The 14,925-nt window shown below is 24.9% G+C and overlaps 1 protein-coding gene across 1 annotated transcript; it reads right to left on the bottom strand.

The window, feature by feature from the left end:
- Nucleotides 1–4,010: 4,010 nt before the first annotated feature.
- On the bottom strand, nucleotides 4,011–13,325 carry LOC145833228 (prolyl endopeptidase FAP-like). Its single transcript, XM_082940420.1, has 17 exons — nucleotides 13,272–13,325; nucleotides 11,394–11,522; nucleotides 10,756–10,882; nucleotides 10,527–10,632; nucleotides 10,266–10,400; nucleotides 10,007–10,169; nucleotides 9,888–9,938; nucleotides 9,303–9,520; nucleotides 8,096–8,280; nucleotides 7,461–7,619; nucleotides 6,815–6,884; nucleotides 6,284–6,408; nucleotides 5,777–5,907; nucleotides 5,246–5,357; nucleotides 5,124–5,182; nucleotides 4,278–4,436; nucleotides 4,011–4,142 (listed from the first exon to the last, which is right to left on the bottom strand). The coding sequence occupies exons 1-17, from the start codon at nucleotides 13,323–13,325 to the stop codon at nucleotides 4,011–4,013; spliced, it is 2,115 nt and encodes a 704-aa protein (XP_082796546.1).
- Nucleotides 13,326–14,925: the final 1,600 nt, after the last annotated feature.

The following is a 14,925-nucleotide window of genomic DNA, read 5'->3' as shown; positions in this document are numbered from 1 at the left end:
TTGTAAAACCATCTAGTACATTGTTATTTCAAGACTATTAGTAGGAAGAACAAAAGAGCTTCTTGAAGGACAAACAGCTGTATCAGTTCTCATGATAAGTTGTACAAAGTGTAAAAATGAAAAACTAACAGTATATAACTTTAATATACTAAAACTATGTAGTTTAAATTAAGGAGTCTATATTAATGAAGCAATTTTGATTAAAACATACAATTCTATTTAAAAAAAGCAATTAATTAAATCAAGTTTTACCCCTACATTTAGGATTTAAGACTACTTTTATAGTTTTGTTTTCTTGTTTATGTGTTATACTGTACGTTATTAACGTGTTATAAGTATACTTTTTTATATAATGTTAAATTAAATTTAACTAAGGCAGTATTTTTGGTGTTATTATAATGTTTATTTGTTATCATGAACTAGCATATTTAGCTTTTTACACTACTTTAATGATTTATTTCGGCTTATACTTTGAAAATGACAAATATCGCGTCAAAACCTGTCATTAAAGTTTAATAAAATGCAAAAGTGTTTTACACTTCTGTTTGAACTGGTGCCCAAAAATTATAAAACACTGATTTAACATTAAAAGATAAGTTTTATTACTTTTGTTTAAATTTACTTTAATATATTTAATAACAACTACTAAAAAACTTACTAATCTTTTGAACTATATGTTTAAAAAGTTTACTATATATCCATGTTTAGATAAAAAGTATACAACAAAAATATGATCGAACTTGTTTTATATTTTATTTTTTGGCAAAATCTAAAACTACTAAGTTATAAAAAATTTAACAACTACATTATGTTTTACAATAACATATATATTATAAACTTTTTTCGTAACAGAATAAATAAATGTTATAACAGAATTTGAATAATATATGTATATATTTTTCAAGCAAGCTATCAAAAAGATAGTATAAATAGTCATAAGTTTCTATTTTATAATAAAACCATCTACCCTTTACTGACGAAAGTTTCAGTTTAAATCAACAAACATGTTTACTGCCTAAAATATCAAAACATAATTAAAATAGATGCATAAAACTTAGAAAATAAAAATTGCTACAACAAATAAGATGAGAGAAAGTAGTAACTCTTCAAAACACTAAACAATAATATACTAAAATAAAAAAATAATGAATGTTTACGTAATAGTATGTAATTTTTACATTGTCAGCTTTTAAATCTCAGTAGTAAATTTTGAAAACAACTAAGTAAATTTAAAAATATTATTACGGAAGTTTGTATTGTTCACTTTTATGATACAAAACATCTTAGTACTTACCATTTTCAAAGATATAAGTCGTGAAAATAGAGTTGTTTTTATTCAGCTAGCTTGTACTACTTGTATTAAACTTGTTAATGCCTTGCAAACATTTTTCTACTGTTTTTTTACTTAATGTCTGTAAAAATTGTACAATAGTTTTGTTTAAGTAGTAATGGAAAAAAGAAATAAAAGTATACAGCTTAACAACTAAATTGGTAATGAATTTTAAGTTAAAAATATTTAACGAACAGTTTTCTATAAAACAGAGAGAATATTAACCTAATAAAACGCACAAATCATTCTGGATCAGATTATTTTTGTAAAGTTAAGCAAAAAAGCAATTTAAAAACAAGGTCGTATTGGATTAGTCATCAAACTAAAGCTGTTGCTTACTAAAATATGAATTAAAGCTTAAGTTTTAAAAATGTCGTTTAGATTAATTACACACATGTTTTTAATAAAGTTTAAGTTTCGGGCCGCAGATTTAAACTTAACAGCTGGTCCGCGTCCGCAAATTTGCAGACACTTTTTAAATATTAAAAAACACCTTCTGTTCAGGTCACAACGAATAATTCTACTTTCTTTGAACTTGTTAAGTTTTCGTTTCTTATATTTATTCAACAACTTTTTTTTGGCATAACTAACAGCATTAAAATTTAAATTAAAATGAATTAAAAGTTTTTAATTATCATAAAAGAAGATCTTTTTTAAGTATTAAAACGCTTCAAGTAAAACTATAGCTAAAAAGAATTCATTACTTTAAACAATAAGAGTTAAAATGAGAAAACACTTCTTAAGGTTAACAAAGTAAAATTCTACTCAAAACAACTTATCTAAAGCAGGGTTTACCAAACATTTTTTCATAAGACCCTATTTGAGGAATCAATAAAGTAATGGCCCCTCCAATAAGACTTCTCTTAAAAGTATCCTTTTATACGCCTACGACCTTTTTTCCTTTCCTCATCAACTCCAGAATATCTAGTGCAAGTTTTAATAATAATATTATTCTCTCCCTCTATATCCCCTTTGCAGCTTATGACCCCCTAATTTTTCAAGTAGGCCCAGTTTGGGAAAACTCTGGTTTAGAGAATAATCAAATAGCAAAAAAAACAATCGATTTTATTTGTCATTTTATTAGACTATGCAAAATGTTTCTACCAAAAAGAAATTAAAACAAATATTAGCTTTTTTTAACTTACTTTAATTAAAAACAAGGGCTTAGCTATTTTAAAATATTTCCTTTTTGTCGAAAATTTTCAAAGTATATTTATATTTAAATTTATATTAGTAAAAGTATTCAAATGATATATTTTCAGTATCAATACTCAATTGGTATGTAGTTACTAAAGGCTAACAATTATAAACCATCTACTAAATAAATTCTAATTGTACAGTAAATTATTAAGCGTTATACACAGTTATGTTTTTTTCTAGTTTAAATTCACAAAATTAAACACAGGTATTGTTTTATAACTTAACCAAAAAGTTATACTATAAATTAAACTACTTAGTTATTAAAGTAATAATCTATGCTGTTTAATTTAAGTAAACTGCACTTTGTTATTAAGACTTAATACATCTTCAAAAAATAAACTTATTTCAAGTTTTATTTTTTGGTGCAAAAGTTTTAATGACTGTATTCAATACTTTTTAGTTGAACGTTGAAAAGCCGGAATCTAGTGGTCGACATATATACAAAAATGTTTAGTTATTTTTTCCTGTTAATATCAATTAAAGAATTTTTTAGCTAGACTAGTTAAAAAAACTCTTACTATAAAAATGTAGACTAAACTGATCGTTTTTACAAGTTAACTTAATAAGCTTATATTCAAAAATTTACTTCAACAAAAACTAGTAAGTAGTGATTCGTAGCTTAAAATTAAAAAGAATCATAGTATTATTTGTTATGTTTTAATAAAACTATCTAATGTTTCTAAATTTAGTATTTATATCAGAATTTTTTTAACTCTTACGCGAGAATAACACAATCAAGACACTACCTCTATACTTAAAATTGATTTACACTATTTACATTTAGTGTATACTATAAAGTGGTCTCCAATTTAATTTAAGCTATTAAACAAAATAACATTTGAACTTATATTTGAATCTTACTGAAACTTAACTCTTTTATTGTAATTGTTTTCATTGTTTTTAACTTTAGATATTAAATGTTAAGCATTTATAAACTTCGTTGAAAATAAGCTTATTTTTCAATGAAAACTGCATTGAAAACTGAGAATATGTTACATTGCTTAGTTTATAGGTTTAATCATTATACGATTAGAATAAAATATTATTAACACTTTTAGATTTTGAAACTTTAAAATAAAGTATGTTTTATAAACTCAGTTAATAAAAACTTAGGTTTGTTTTTTATATCAAGATTTTTAACTATGTAAGATATAAATAGTACAGTTATTTTAATGTTTAAAATTTAAATTAATCAGTACAAAAAAAAACTCAAGCATGCTGCTGAAAAGAAGCTTTTTATTCACTGAAAAGAGTATGATAAGTGAAAATTGTAAGGTGTTACTAAATACATATATGTTCTTAATTTTTGTTTAAAAACACGAGTAGTTTTCAAAAACAGTGATGTGAAAATTGAAAAGACTCTCTCTACTAACTCTTGACATGGTAAGTTCAAAGTATTTATAAAAATATTAGTAAATAAAAAACTAATTAAAGGTGTGTTAAGTTTACCATGTTTAATGTTTAACTAGTTAAAAAATTATTATCCGATAAAGTTCTCTGGATAATGAGATTCCATTTTTCCAAGACATGTAGACAATCTATGATCAATTTGCCTGTAAATGTGCTTGTTTGCATTTCCAATGTTGATTGAATGAGCTTGGTCGGCGTAAAACTGTTGAAAAAAAAAACTATTAACAAAATAGTGAAAAGTATTACTTTGAACAGTATAAAGCATATATTTTCTAAGTTGACAACTACTATAGGTTTAAATTAATTTTTGTTTTAGAAATTTTATTTCATAACTAACAAAGTCGTCAAAATCAATATCAGCTTCAACCAAAGCTTTTTCCATTACAGCGGCATTTTGAAAATGGACATTATCGTCCATTGTTCCATGTATCAGGGTGTACCATTTTTTGTTTTTCTTGATGTTTGCGATGTTAGAGGGTTTGAAAATCTCCGATTCCTAATTACCAATAAAATAAATAAAACTATTTAAAATTTAAAAACTACTTTATAAAGGAATTGAAAATGTTTAAATGACATAGAAGTTTTTCAAAGTTTAAGTTTAAGCCGCCATTTTAAAACAACTTACAAAAGTTTTACTTAAAAGCTATACAACAGTTTTTTAAATATCTCATTATTTTATTAATATGCAGTTTTTTACTTTAAAATATTGACAACGACCGCTTTATAACAGGTTTTAGACGTAAAAAGTATAAATTTAACATGTTTTAAAAATAACTAAAATTGCATATAAGACTTCTAATAAACAGAAAATTGTACAAATGATGATAACTTGTACACATAAAACATTACTTAATCAAGCTCATGAAAAATTCAAACATTTTTTATTAAAAAAATATAAACTAAAAGAAAAGCAAAAATTTAAAGTCAGCTCGCTGAGAATTAAGATATGCTTAAATTTAAGAAACTCTAAATCTCTCAATAAAGTAGGAAAGGTTCCTTAATTTTTAAATAAGTTTTAAGACAAAACTGCAGTATGTTATAAACTTAACAACTATCAAAAACAACGTAACTGTATTGAACTTAAAATATTAAAGAAAGCTTTGTTATTTATAACAAAACAAAGAAACAATTTCTTACACAATTAATTCATTTTAATCCATTAAACCAAAAGTCTTAAACTTACATCGAATCCTTCCTCGTTATCTTTAGGTAATGTCATGTATCTTTCCGAGTACATTGCGTCTGTTATAAAGTAAGTTAATATTAGTTGCTGGTATAGTGTTTCTTTTATAATTAATTACAAACCGTAGAACCGGTAGCTGGCGCCAGGTGCAACTGCAATTCCGCATTTGAACGGATTTGGATTTGAATCATCTGAATAACCAAGAACGTGAGATGTTATTTGTCCTCCGTAAGACTGTATAACAAAGTTTATCGTGAATATAAAGTTTCTTTAATCATTTATGTTATTTCGAGTAGAATAAAAACTATCTCAGTTTACTAATTAGTACTTAATACCAACTAAAAACACTTTAAACTTCTAGTAAAAAAAGGCAACTTATTTGTTTTAGCTTTTGGTGTTTACATAACAATAACTAATAAAAATTTCGTTATTGGAACCTGATTTTCAAGCTAATTTACAAACTTAAGAGTTTTTAAAGAAGTTTAGTTCATCATAAAAAACAGTTTTTAAACATTCAATAGTTTAGGTAAATTTATTGAACCATTATATACATTGAAATAAGAAAACAATTTATAACCATTAAAACAGTTTTTTAGTTTGCTATATATATTTAATTTATTTAGAGCTCAAACAAACAATATTCAAATATTAACCCATCCCCAAATAGCAACATTATCTTTATCAATATAATTATGATTGTTGATTAAATAATTTGCAAATTCAGTTTGATCTTTGGGTTCAAATACTCCAAGCTTTTTATAAACTTCTCTCATAAGCTTGTAACCTTTTAAATATAGGATTAATGTTTCTAAAGTGTTTCGTACTTTTTTGGTTTACAAGTTTGTTATAAAAGTTATTAACAAAACATTAAAAACTTTTAATTTAATATAATACAATAAATGTTTAATGTATTAAAAAAAAAATAATAAAGCAAACCTATAAAATACAATTAACACTTTTGACAATTAAACAAAGTATACAAGAAAAGCTTACAAAAATTTATAAAAAACGTACAATATGAACTTTGCTAACCGATTTTGAACAAGCAAGAAATAAAGTTAGAATCTAAAGAACTTTTAAACATAATAAATATACATTTAAAAAAAATAGAAATAAGTTTTTAAACATAAAACTAAGAATTAACACAAACAAATAAAAACCCTGATAAGCAGACCCTCTTGCATCCACGCTAGCAACAACAACTTCTCTGTTGCTAACCAAATAAGTCTGTGAAAACGACTCAGTCCATCTACTTTGAATCTTCTGAAACTCAGGTCCCGCATAACTGAAATATAAAAGAAATTACGAAGTTAGTTGTATTTTATCGTAAGAATAATACCTTTTAAAACTAATAAAAACTAATAAAGTTTGAACTTTGTAATCTGTTCTAACATGAAGAAAAAAGCTTAAAATATAGATTCTATATTTTGTTATGAACTATTTAAGCTATGCTTAAACAACAAAAAATGTATCAAAGATGTATTAGTTTAACTTTATTTAAGCAAGCTCAATTACTAGTCGATATAAGTTTATTTTCATGGAGTAAAGAGATTATAAAAATTACATTTATATTTTTCTGCAATAATATTTGATGAAAATAAAAAGTATTAAAAAATTTGCATAAAAATGGCTAAACTTATAGTAATTCAAAGAACTGCAATTTGTCTACATAAAACTACAAAGTTACTAACACTTCTACAATAAGCGGATATTTCTTATTTTCATCAAAGTTGTAAGGTTTCCAAATTTCATATGCGTAGTCTGTTGGTGTTATAAATTGAATTATTTGTCAAACTTTATAATAAGAACGTAAAAATGAAACACTTTGACAATTCAAGAAATTTTAAGCAAATAGTTAAAACCTAACTATATTTGATAGATTAAACGCTATTAAAAAAAAAAAATTTTAGTGTATTTCAATGGTTGCTTAACATCATATATCAGACTTTGACACAATTTAGTACTTGCTTTCCTATAAGCAATAAAGTTGTTTATTCTCTATAAAGTGTTGTGTAATTAAAATTTAGCTAACAAAATTAAACTTTTAATAAAAACTTATTAATAAACTTTATCTTCATTAACTAAAAAATACTGAAACAAGTTTTAAAACCTAACAAATAGAACAGTAGAGCTAGTATATCTATCAAAAACTACTGTACAAAAGTAAAGTCCTTAGCTTAGATTTTTATAAAGTAAAAATTTTTAATTGCAAGTAGTCTATACGTTAGATTTTAAACGTGAAAATTTATTAGAATAGTTTTAAAATTCATTTTTTAAGTTAAAAGATAAGGTAAGTTTAACACTTTAACATTATTAAATCAACATTAAAATTCTTACCATATCCACTTCTTGATCTAAAACTGCTGAACTCTCTAACCGGCCATGCTACATCTTGTATACTTTCAACAAGTTTACTGTTGTTCACTTTAACATTTACTTCATCACTCCATATGCCATCGTTAATGGGTATTGTTACTGTCATTGGAACCATCGGTCCTAAAATAAATTTTTTAGGCCTTTAAAAAAAATTTTAGATATTAAAAACTGATATTATCTATAAATACTTTTCTTCCATATAAGTTGAGGTTTATAACATTTAACGTCCAGAGAAAACATAACAACTTTAAAACTCACTTTCTACTTATTCGCAGGACTTAATAATTATATTTCAAAGTTAGTAGTATTTGAAATGTAACTTTAGCTATGTAATTTCAATTAGACAGTAATAAAAAAAGATACTTATAAAGAATATACCATTTTTAAATACAAAGGTAAAATGTTTTATACTAGAGTAATTTTGAACAAAGTTTTGTAGTGTTTAATGTAGTTTTTTTAGTGTCTAACAAATATCAATTTTTAGTCTTTTATAATGCTTCCGTAATTTACGAAAAGCTGTTTTTGATAACATAAACTCAGAAGTTATCAAATGAAATGTTTACAAATAGTACACTACACTGCTAATTTTAAATCACCTCGACAATTGATAACAACTTGATCATTTTCTTTATTGAAAGTAGCAGCAACCCAACGACATCTATCTTTATATTTGTCCATCAATTTACAAGTCATACATTCAGGTTGACCAACATTTAATATTGTAGTATTTACTCTATAAATTTGCCTGTCTCTTGGTTCTGGGCTAGCAGCTAAAAAGTACCTGTTTTAAAACAATTAATTAAATTTTAGGCACCTCTACTTAACAAATTAAAAACCATTTTTTAACAAACTGCTAGACGTGTAAATGGGAGACTATTGGCATAAAAATCGTAGAGACAGTGAAAGAAAATTTAGTTTTAGTTTATTTTACAAAGAAGAAGCGAAGAAAAAAATATAGCTTTTGTTTTTAGAATGTAAACTCACACAAACAAAATCCAGTATTTTAAATACAGCTTAGCTAATGATTAATCAAAAAAAAAAAGCCCTGGTGTTTAGTATATTTATTTTAGCATACACTAAAAACTTAAATTTAATCTAAAAAAAATTTAGCTTTAAATTGTTTTTAAAATTTGTACTTATTAAATAAATTTTAGCTTTAGTATAAACAACTAGTGGAAATAAATATAAGTCTTTTTGAAAATATATTATTACTTAATAGACGAGTTCTTTTCAGGAGTTTAGATTTTAAAAATTTATAAAAGTTAATGATCTTATATACAGTTGCAAATATGTTATTAAGTTCAACAAGTGCACTCCTGAAAACAAAACTATTTATTCTATTAATTCTACAGAAATTGTTTGGGTATAAGAAAGATAAGCTATTTTATTATATACAATTAATATAACTTTAGTTTACTTTTTGCATCTAAGTTTAAGTTTTATTCGTTTAAAAAAGTTATTTTATAAACATAAATATATAAATAGTGTTTTAAACAGATTTCTCTTGTGAAAAGATTAATTTTTAAAACTCAAGTTAAGAACTCAAGTTAACAATAAACTAATATTAATACTTACCTATGTTTTATTTTTATTAGCAAAATATTAATGCTTGGTCAAATTTTAATTTAATTTTGCTTCTATTTTTATTTTAGTTCATCGCTCGGTATTTTGTTTACATCTTTTTGTGTCTGAAGAGCTGCTCTGCAGTGAAACAGCGTAATACAATAAAAGTTAAACAATAAATAAGTGCAATTTTAAAACTTTTAATCGGTTTCTATTTGACAAAGTAATAAATAAACTAACAGCCAGTCATTATCACCATCGTAATGAACAAGCTCAACAATATCATAAGAAGTTTTTGTAAGCCAAGCTCTTTTTGAATCATCCTTGTTAGCTGCAGTTACATACGCAATTTGCCAGTAACCTTCACTGGCATCATCATCATTTTCTCGTGAATATATTGTGTAATAAGATCCAGGTGATGAACTTTGTGTCTTTAATTTGACATCAAACGGATTAAACTGAAAATATAATAAGTTTTACTTCAGTGTTAACTTCAGAATTTTATTTATATTAGTATACTATAAACATTTAAAAATTAAACAGTTTGTTGTTGACACTTTAACCTACTAATTTCATTAAATTTTTAAAAATTACTTTTTGTTTCGAATGCAACCATCATCTTTTATTTCATCATATAAACGCAACTAGGACAAGTTAATAAACTTAACGTAATTAATACTAAAAGAACATCATATTAGCATTTAATACATTGGTATTTTTTAAATTTTAAAGTTTTGAAAATAAATCTATGTAAATTGTTTAAATTTTATTCTAAACTTTTAACAGCTTGATAATCTTAATACACAATTTCTATTAGTTACTTACATTTCCAACCCATCCTTTACCTTCATTGTTTTCTTTCATTCCTATTCCAGTCTATATGAAAAATAAAGGCAAAGTTAATTTACTTATTAAAATAGTTTAAAAGTGACTATATAACTTACATTTCCACAACTGGTGGTCACAACATCATTAGTGTCAACGTTAACTGAGCACTTGGTTGCTATGGACTCATCTTGGACGCGATTGGTCCATGTTGCAAGACCCAAACTGTTTGACATCCAAACAAAACGTTGGAAATAATAACCATCAGGGTCAGTTGCAGATCTACAAACTTAGTAGTTAACTACATATATATTCTATTTTTAAAGGTTTAAGCTAAACTATAAACTATATAACTATTGATGTAAACTATAAACTTACGTGTATGGAGCTTTAAAGTCATATATTTTATCAGTTTTAATGTCATACATCAGTAAGTTCACTTCAGGTATTTCAGTTCCTGATTTTGAATAAGCTATCTTCACTGTTTCAGGGTATTGTTTTCCATCTGGGTATCTAAAATAAAAAAATTCAAATTAAAAAAAAAATTGATTAAACTCAAGTAGTATATATTATTAAAACTACAGAAAAGATTATAAGTTTTAAAACCCTATTACCGACTATTAATAAAAAAAGACTGACGTGCTGAACTCAATTAGCTGTGTTTTTGTGTCGTCAGTTCGAAGAAAAGCAATTCTTGTAGCATCAGGACTCCAATACAAAACATTGTTACTTCCTATTCCTTCCTCTGCAAGTAAAAAATATAAATACATCAGTACCCTAGAGCGATTTAAAAATAATGTAGGGTTTTAAACTTTAGTTTTTATAGTTTTAAATAAAATTCTTAAAAAAATACAATTATTTAATCTACCTTCATACATCCAATCAGGAATTGCATTATAAATCTTATTTTCTTCTCCATCAAAAGTTATTTGTTTTAATGTTGGAGTAGCTACATCAAAATCAATATACCACAAATTCCATTGGTAGACAATTGCCTAAAATTTAGGCAACACTATTAACTACAAAAGTGTTTATAACCAATATTGTTTACAATTAAAACAATAAATGCACATAAGTCTTTTAGTATATAAAGCTACTTCAAACGGAGTATACAGAAATTTGATAAATTACCTTTTTACCGTTTAGAGTTAACCTTCCATTGATAATTAAATCACTATGAGAAAGTTAGCGTGTTATTTTTAGTTTTAAAAGAAAAAGTATTTAAATTTAGGGTAATTTGTTTAAAAAAAGTTCTTTTTAATTAAATCATTCAAAGCGCGAAGTTTTAAAAAGTACTAAATAAAGTAGTTATTAAAAAAAAATTAACAAACTGTATGTACTTTCGTAATAAAGGATATAACAGCCGATAAAAAATTAAATAATTAATACAACAGTATAAGTAATTATAAAATGTTTGTTATACATCTTGTAAAAATAAACTTGTTCCAAACCTTCATTTTCTAACATGATGAACTATTTACAAGATTACTGATTCTTATTACTAACCAATTTATTTCCAACTGGAGACCATTCACAGTAATGTGCTTGTTTTGGAATTCCAATATTTTCTCCAAGCTCTACATCATTTCCTTTCTGGTAAACATAAAAATCAGCAAGATACGAATGCCTCCAAACCTGCGAAGTAAAATTGGTTAGAAAACAAATATGTAGACTTTGATGCTGTTTTTGTAGCTGTTATACTAATATAGTTTACTGTTTTAATTTTTTTGACAATAAAGTTGGTTTTTGAACTTCTAAGGAATTAATTTTTATTTATCTTAAAGTGTTCGTTAATGTTTTGACTTTAGAATAAGTAAGTTTATATCTTTTTTACTCAACTTTATTTTCGCAAGACTACAGTAGACTACCGCTAAGTACGTACTTTTTTTGGTACGCACCCTGCCTTAAGTACGCACTTATCGAGAAAGACAAAAAAAAATTCTAATTTTTTTATAAATTTTTTATACATTTATTGGCCTGAGATTGTGACAGTCCTGTTATTAAATGTTAATAAACTAAATACTTATGTAGTGGTTGCAGAATAGTGAAAAGAATAATGATATTTGACCTGTAATGCTATAAAATAAATAAATCTAGATGACAAAGTTAAAAAAAAACCTACGAATACAACATAGTTAAGTCATAATTTAATTTAAATGTACACACATTGATGTTTAGAAAACGTTTGGTAAACACAATGTAGTTTTGTACTTTCCCTCTAACAAAACAAAATATGGAAAATATGGCTTACTATTCTTTTTTATATCATTGACAGACATTGGCTTTCTATATTAAATATATGTATTAATTATGTAGAAACTTTTTTATAGAAAAAAGAATATTTTAAACTCTATTAAAAAATTTTGCAGACTAGAGCTATGTACTAAATGTTTTTCTAAATAAAAAGACTTGTTTATTTGGCTTAATTATTTGGTGGCTAGTTGTAAGAAAGAAAACAAACAACTAAATTTCAATTATACTATGTCGTCAAAAAGTACACTCTACCCGTGCTAAGTACGCACTTTTTGGTCGGGTTCAATTTGCGTACTTAAGCGGTAGTCTACTGTATTTTCAAAAAAGTTTTGTGATAGTTCATGTACTACTTTGCTACTTGGTAACTAAAATTAAAATTGTTTGGTGTTGCTTTTTAAAATTAAATGCTTGTACAGGAAAACGTCGGTATTCAAAATAATATTAAAACTAAAAATTAGTGATAAATAACAAGAGTTAAAACGACCATTGTTTTACAATAAACAACAGGTTTTGATATTATTAGAACTAGTACTATACTGAATAATACAATAAAATATCATAGAAAATACTTAAGTTATTGTCTCAAAAAAATATTTTAGTCTAGTTTATTAACAAGCCTAAAGAGTGCAAAAGTTGTTTGTATCGGTTTATATTGATGTAAATATTTAGTTTAACAGCTTCTAAAACAAAGTTTCATGTTTAAAAAACGAACTAACTAATTTTTTACTAGCGATTTTATTTACCAGAAACGAAATAAAGTAAATGTGTTGTAAAACATAATATTGACAATGTTAACAGTTTGTGAGTAAAAAAAAATCAAAATAATTAAGCGAATGTCTAAATATTTTTTATTTGTTTAGATCTTATAATTTGTAGACTATTCAAAGTTTACTTAACATCAAACTAATGGTTTGTAAGTATTTTTAGTAGTAATAATTACTAAGTTGTTAAGAAAATCAAAAACACATTTATTACCATATGATTAATAGTGATTCAAAAAAAAAAAACTAAGAAAGTTATTTGAAAACAAACCTTTTTGTAATTATTCCAATAAACGACATATTCTGATGTTTTTGATAAGCTATATCCTTGGTAATTATTCTCAGTAAACAATTTGCCAGGAAATATTACTTCACTCGACCCTTCAAATAGTTCTTTTCTAAGAATGCTTCCATCTTCAGACATTGTTACATAGTCGGTTGTAGATTCACCTATTTATGTTGTTTAATGTTTAACATAAGTAGATTACTTAAAAGTTAAATTATCACAAAAATTAATCGCAATGCATTTTTTACTTACTTTCTATAAGTTTTTATTTGTTTATTAAAAAAAAAACAAATGTATATAAACTGCCTTCGATTTGCAATATGAACTTTATAGAAAACTTTAAAATTTATTTATTTGTTTTTGAATTTGATACCTTTATAAAGCTCAACATATTTGTACATTTTTTACTTTAAAAACTTACTACTTTCATCCCAATTAGGGTAAAGATAGTCATACGAATATTTGTTTGAATATAAGTCATCAAAATTGTATTTAGGTTTGTCTGGAGTACCTAAAAAATATTTACTCAGTATATGTATGAAACACCACGTAAACAATTATAAGACTATTTTGTAAAACTTAAAAAAATAATGTGACTAAATTATATAGTTTTATATAAACTATTTAAAATAGTTTAATGCGAAAAGTAGTATTTAAACAGAACTTCTAGTTTAACTATCTTAAACGGCCTAAATTGTCGTTGTAAATTTCATTATTAGAACTAAAAACATTCAGTCAATGGACAAGAAAAAATATTTTTTTAGCTTTTGATTCTCAATTTGTATAACAAATACAAAACTTAAAAACATCAAAGAAGTCATTTTCAAGAAAGTTTATTTGTTTTTAGTAAAGATACATACACTCTTAAAACCTTAGTAATTTAGTTTTTGTACAAATATAGTATTAGACTTGACAATTTTTTAACAAACTAGAAGATAAAAAATTTAATAGCTACTTTATAAATTCATACTTATACCTATAAAATTTTTTTCAGCTCAGTAAGTTATTATTTTTGGTGTAGATTTATTTTTTATTGAACGATAAAAAAATGCGTTCAAAAAGTTTGGTTTAAGGACCTTGTGTACAAAGGAACTTTTCGGTTATCGAGTCGTATACCACTAATACAACACTAATACTATATACTAATGTAAACTATATATTAATGTTTAAACAGACAATCGTTGAAAAAGTACTTTTTACGAGTTGTGAACTAATATAAAAATACTTTTTAAAAAGTATTTTGTTCTTCTGTTTGAAAACTTTTGCAGATTGAAAATACTTTAAAGTCTCATAAAACATAACTACTTAATTAAAGACTAATCAAAAAAACTATCAATTAAGTCAAGATATTAGCAAGTTTTTACTGATGTGAGGACTAAATATTATTAAAATTTATTACAACAATTCTTTAGCCTTTAGGTTAGAATTCTAAAAAACCTTTGTTAACTTGTTTTACATAGATTTAGTGTAAAACTATCAGTTAACTTACTCTTTTCATCTTTAGGTAGCAGAATTACACAAGGCACAATAATTGCTGTAAGAACACAACATGTTGCTACTACGCTTATTATTACCCGACCTTTGCTCATGCTGTAAAATAAGATAACCGGTCAATAATACTGCATCTATAAATAAAAGAAAACATAAAAAATTAAAGAAATTCAAGAGAGTTGTACTAAAAGCTTATTATTCAAACTAAAACAGCTTTTTTGATCGTTACAGAAACAAGTGTTTTTAA

This window comes from Thalia democratica, chromosome 4, assembly GCF_965202585.1.
Source record: "Thalia democratica chromosome 4, ktThaDemo2.hap1.1, whole genome shotgun sequence".
Lineage (NCBI taxonomy): Eukaryota > Metazoa > Chordata > Thaliacea > Salpida > Salpidae > Thalia > Thalia democratica.
Note: the sequence above shows the minus strand (reverse complement) of the source record. Positions and strands in the feature narration are given on the sequence as shown.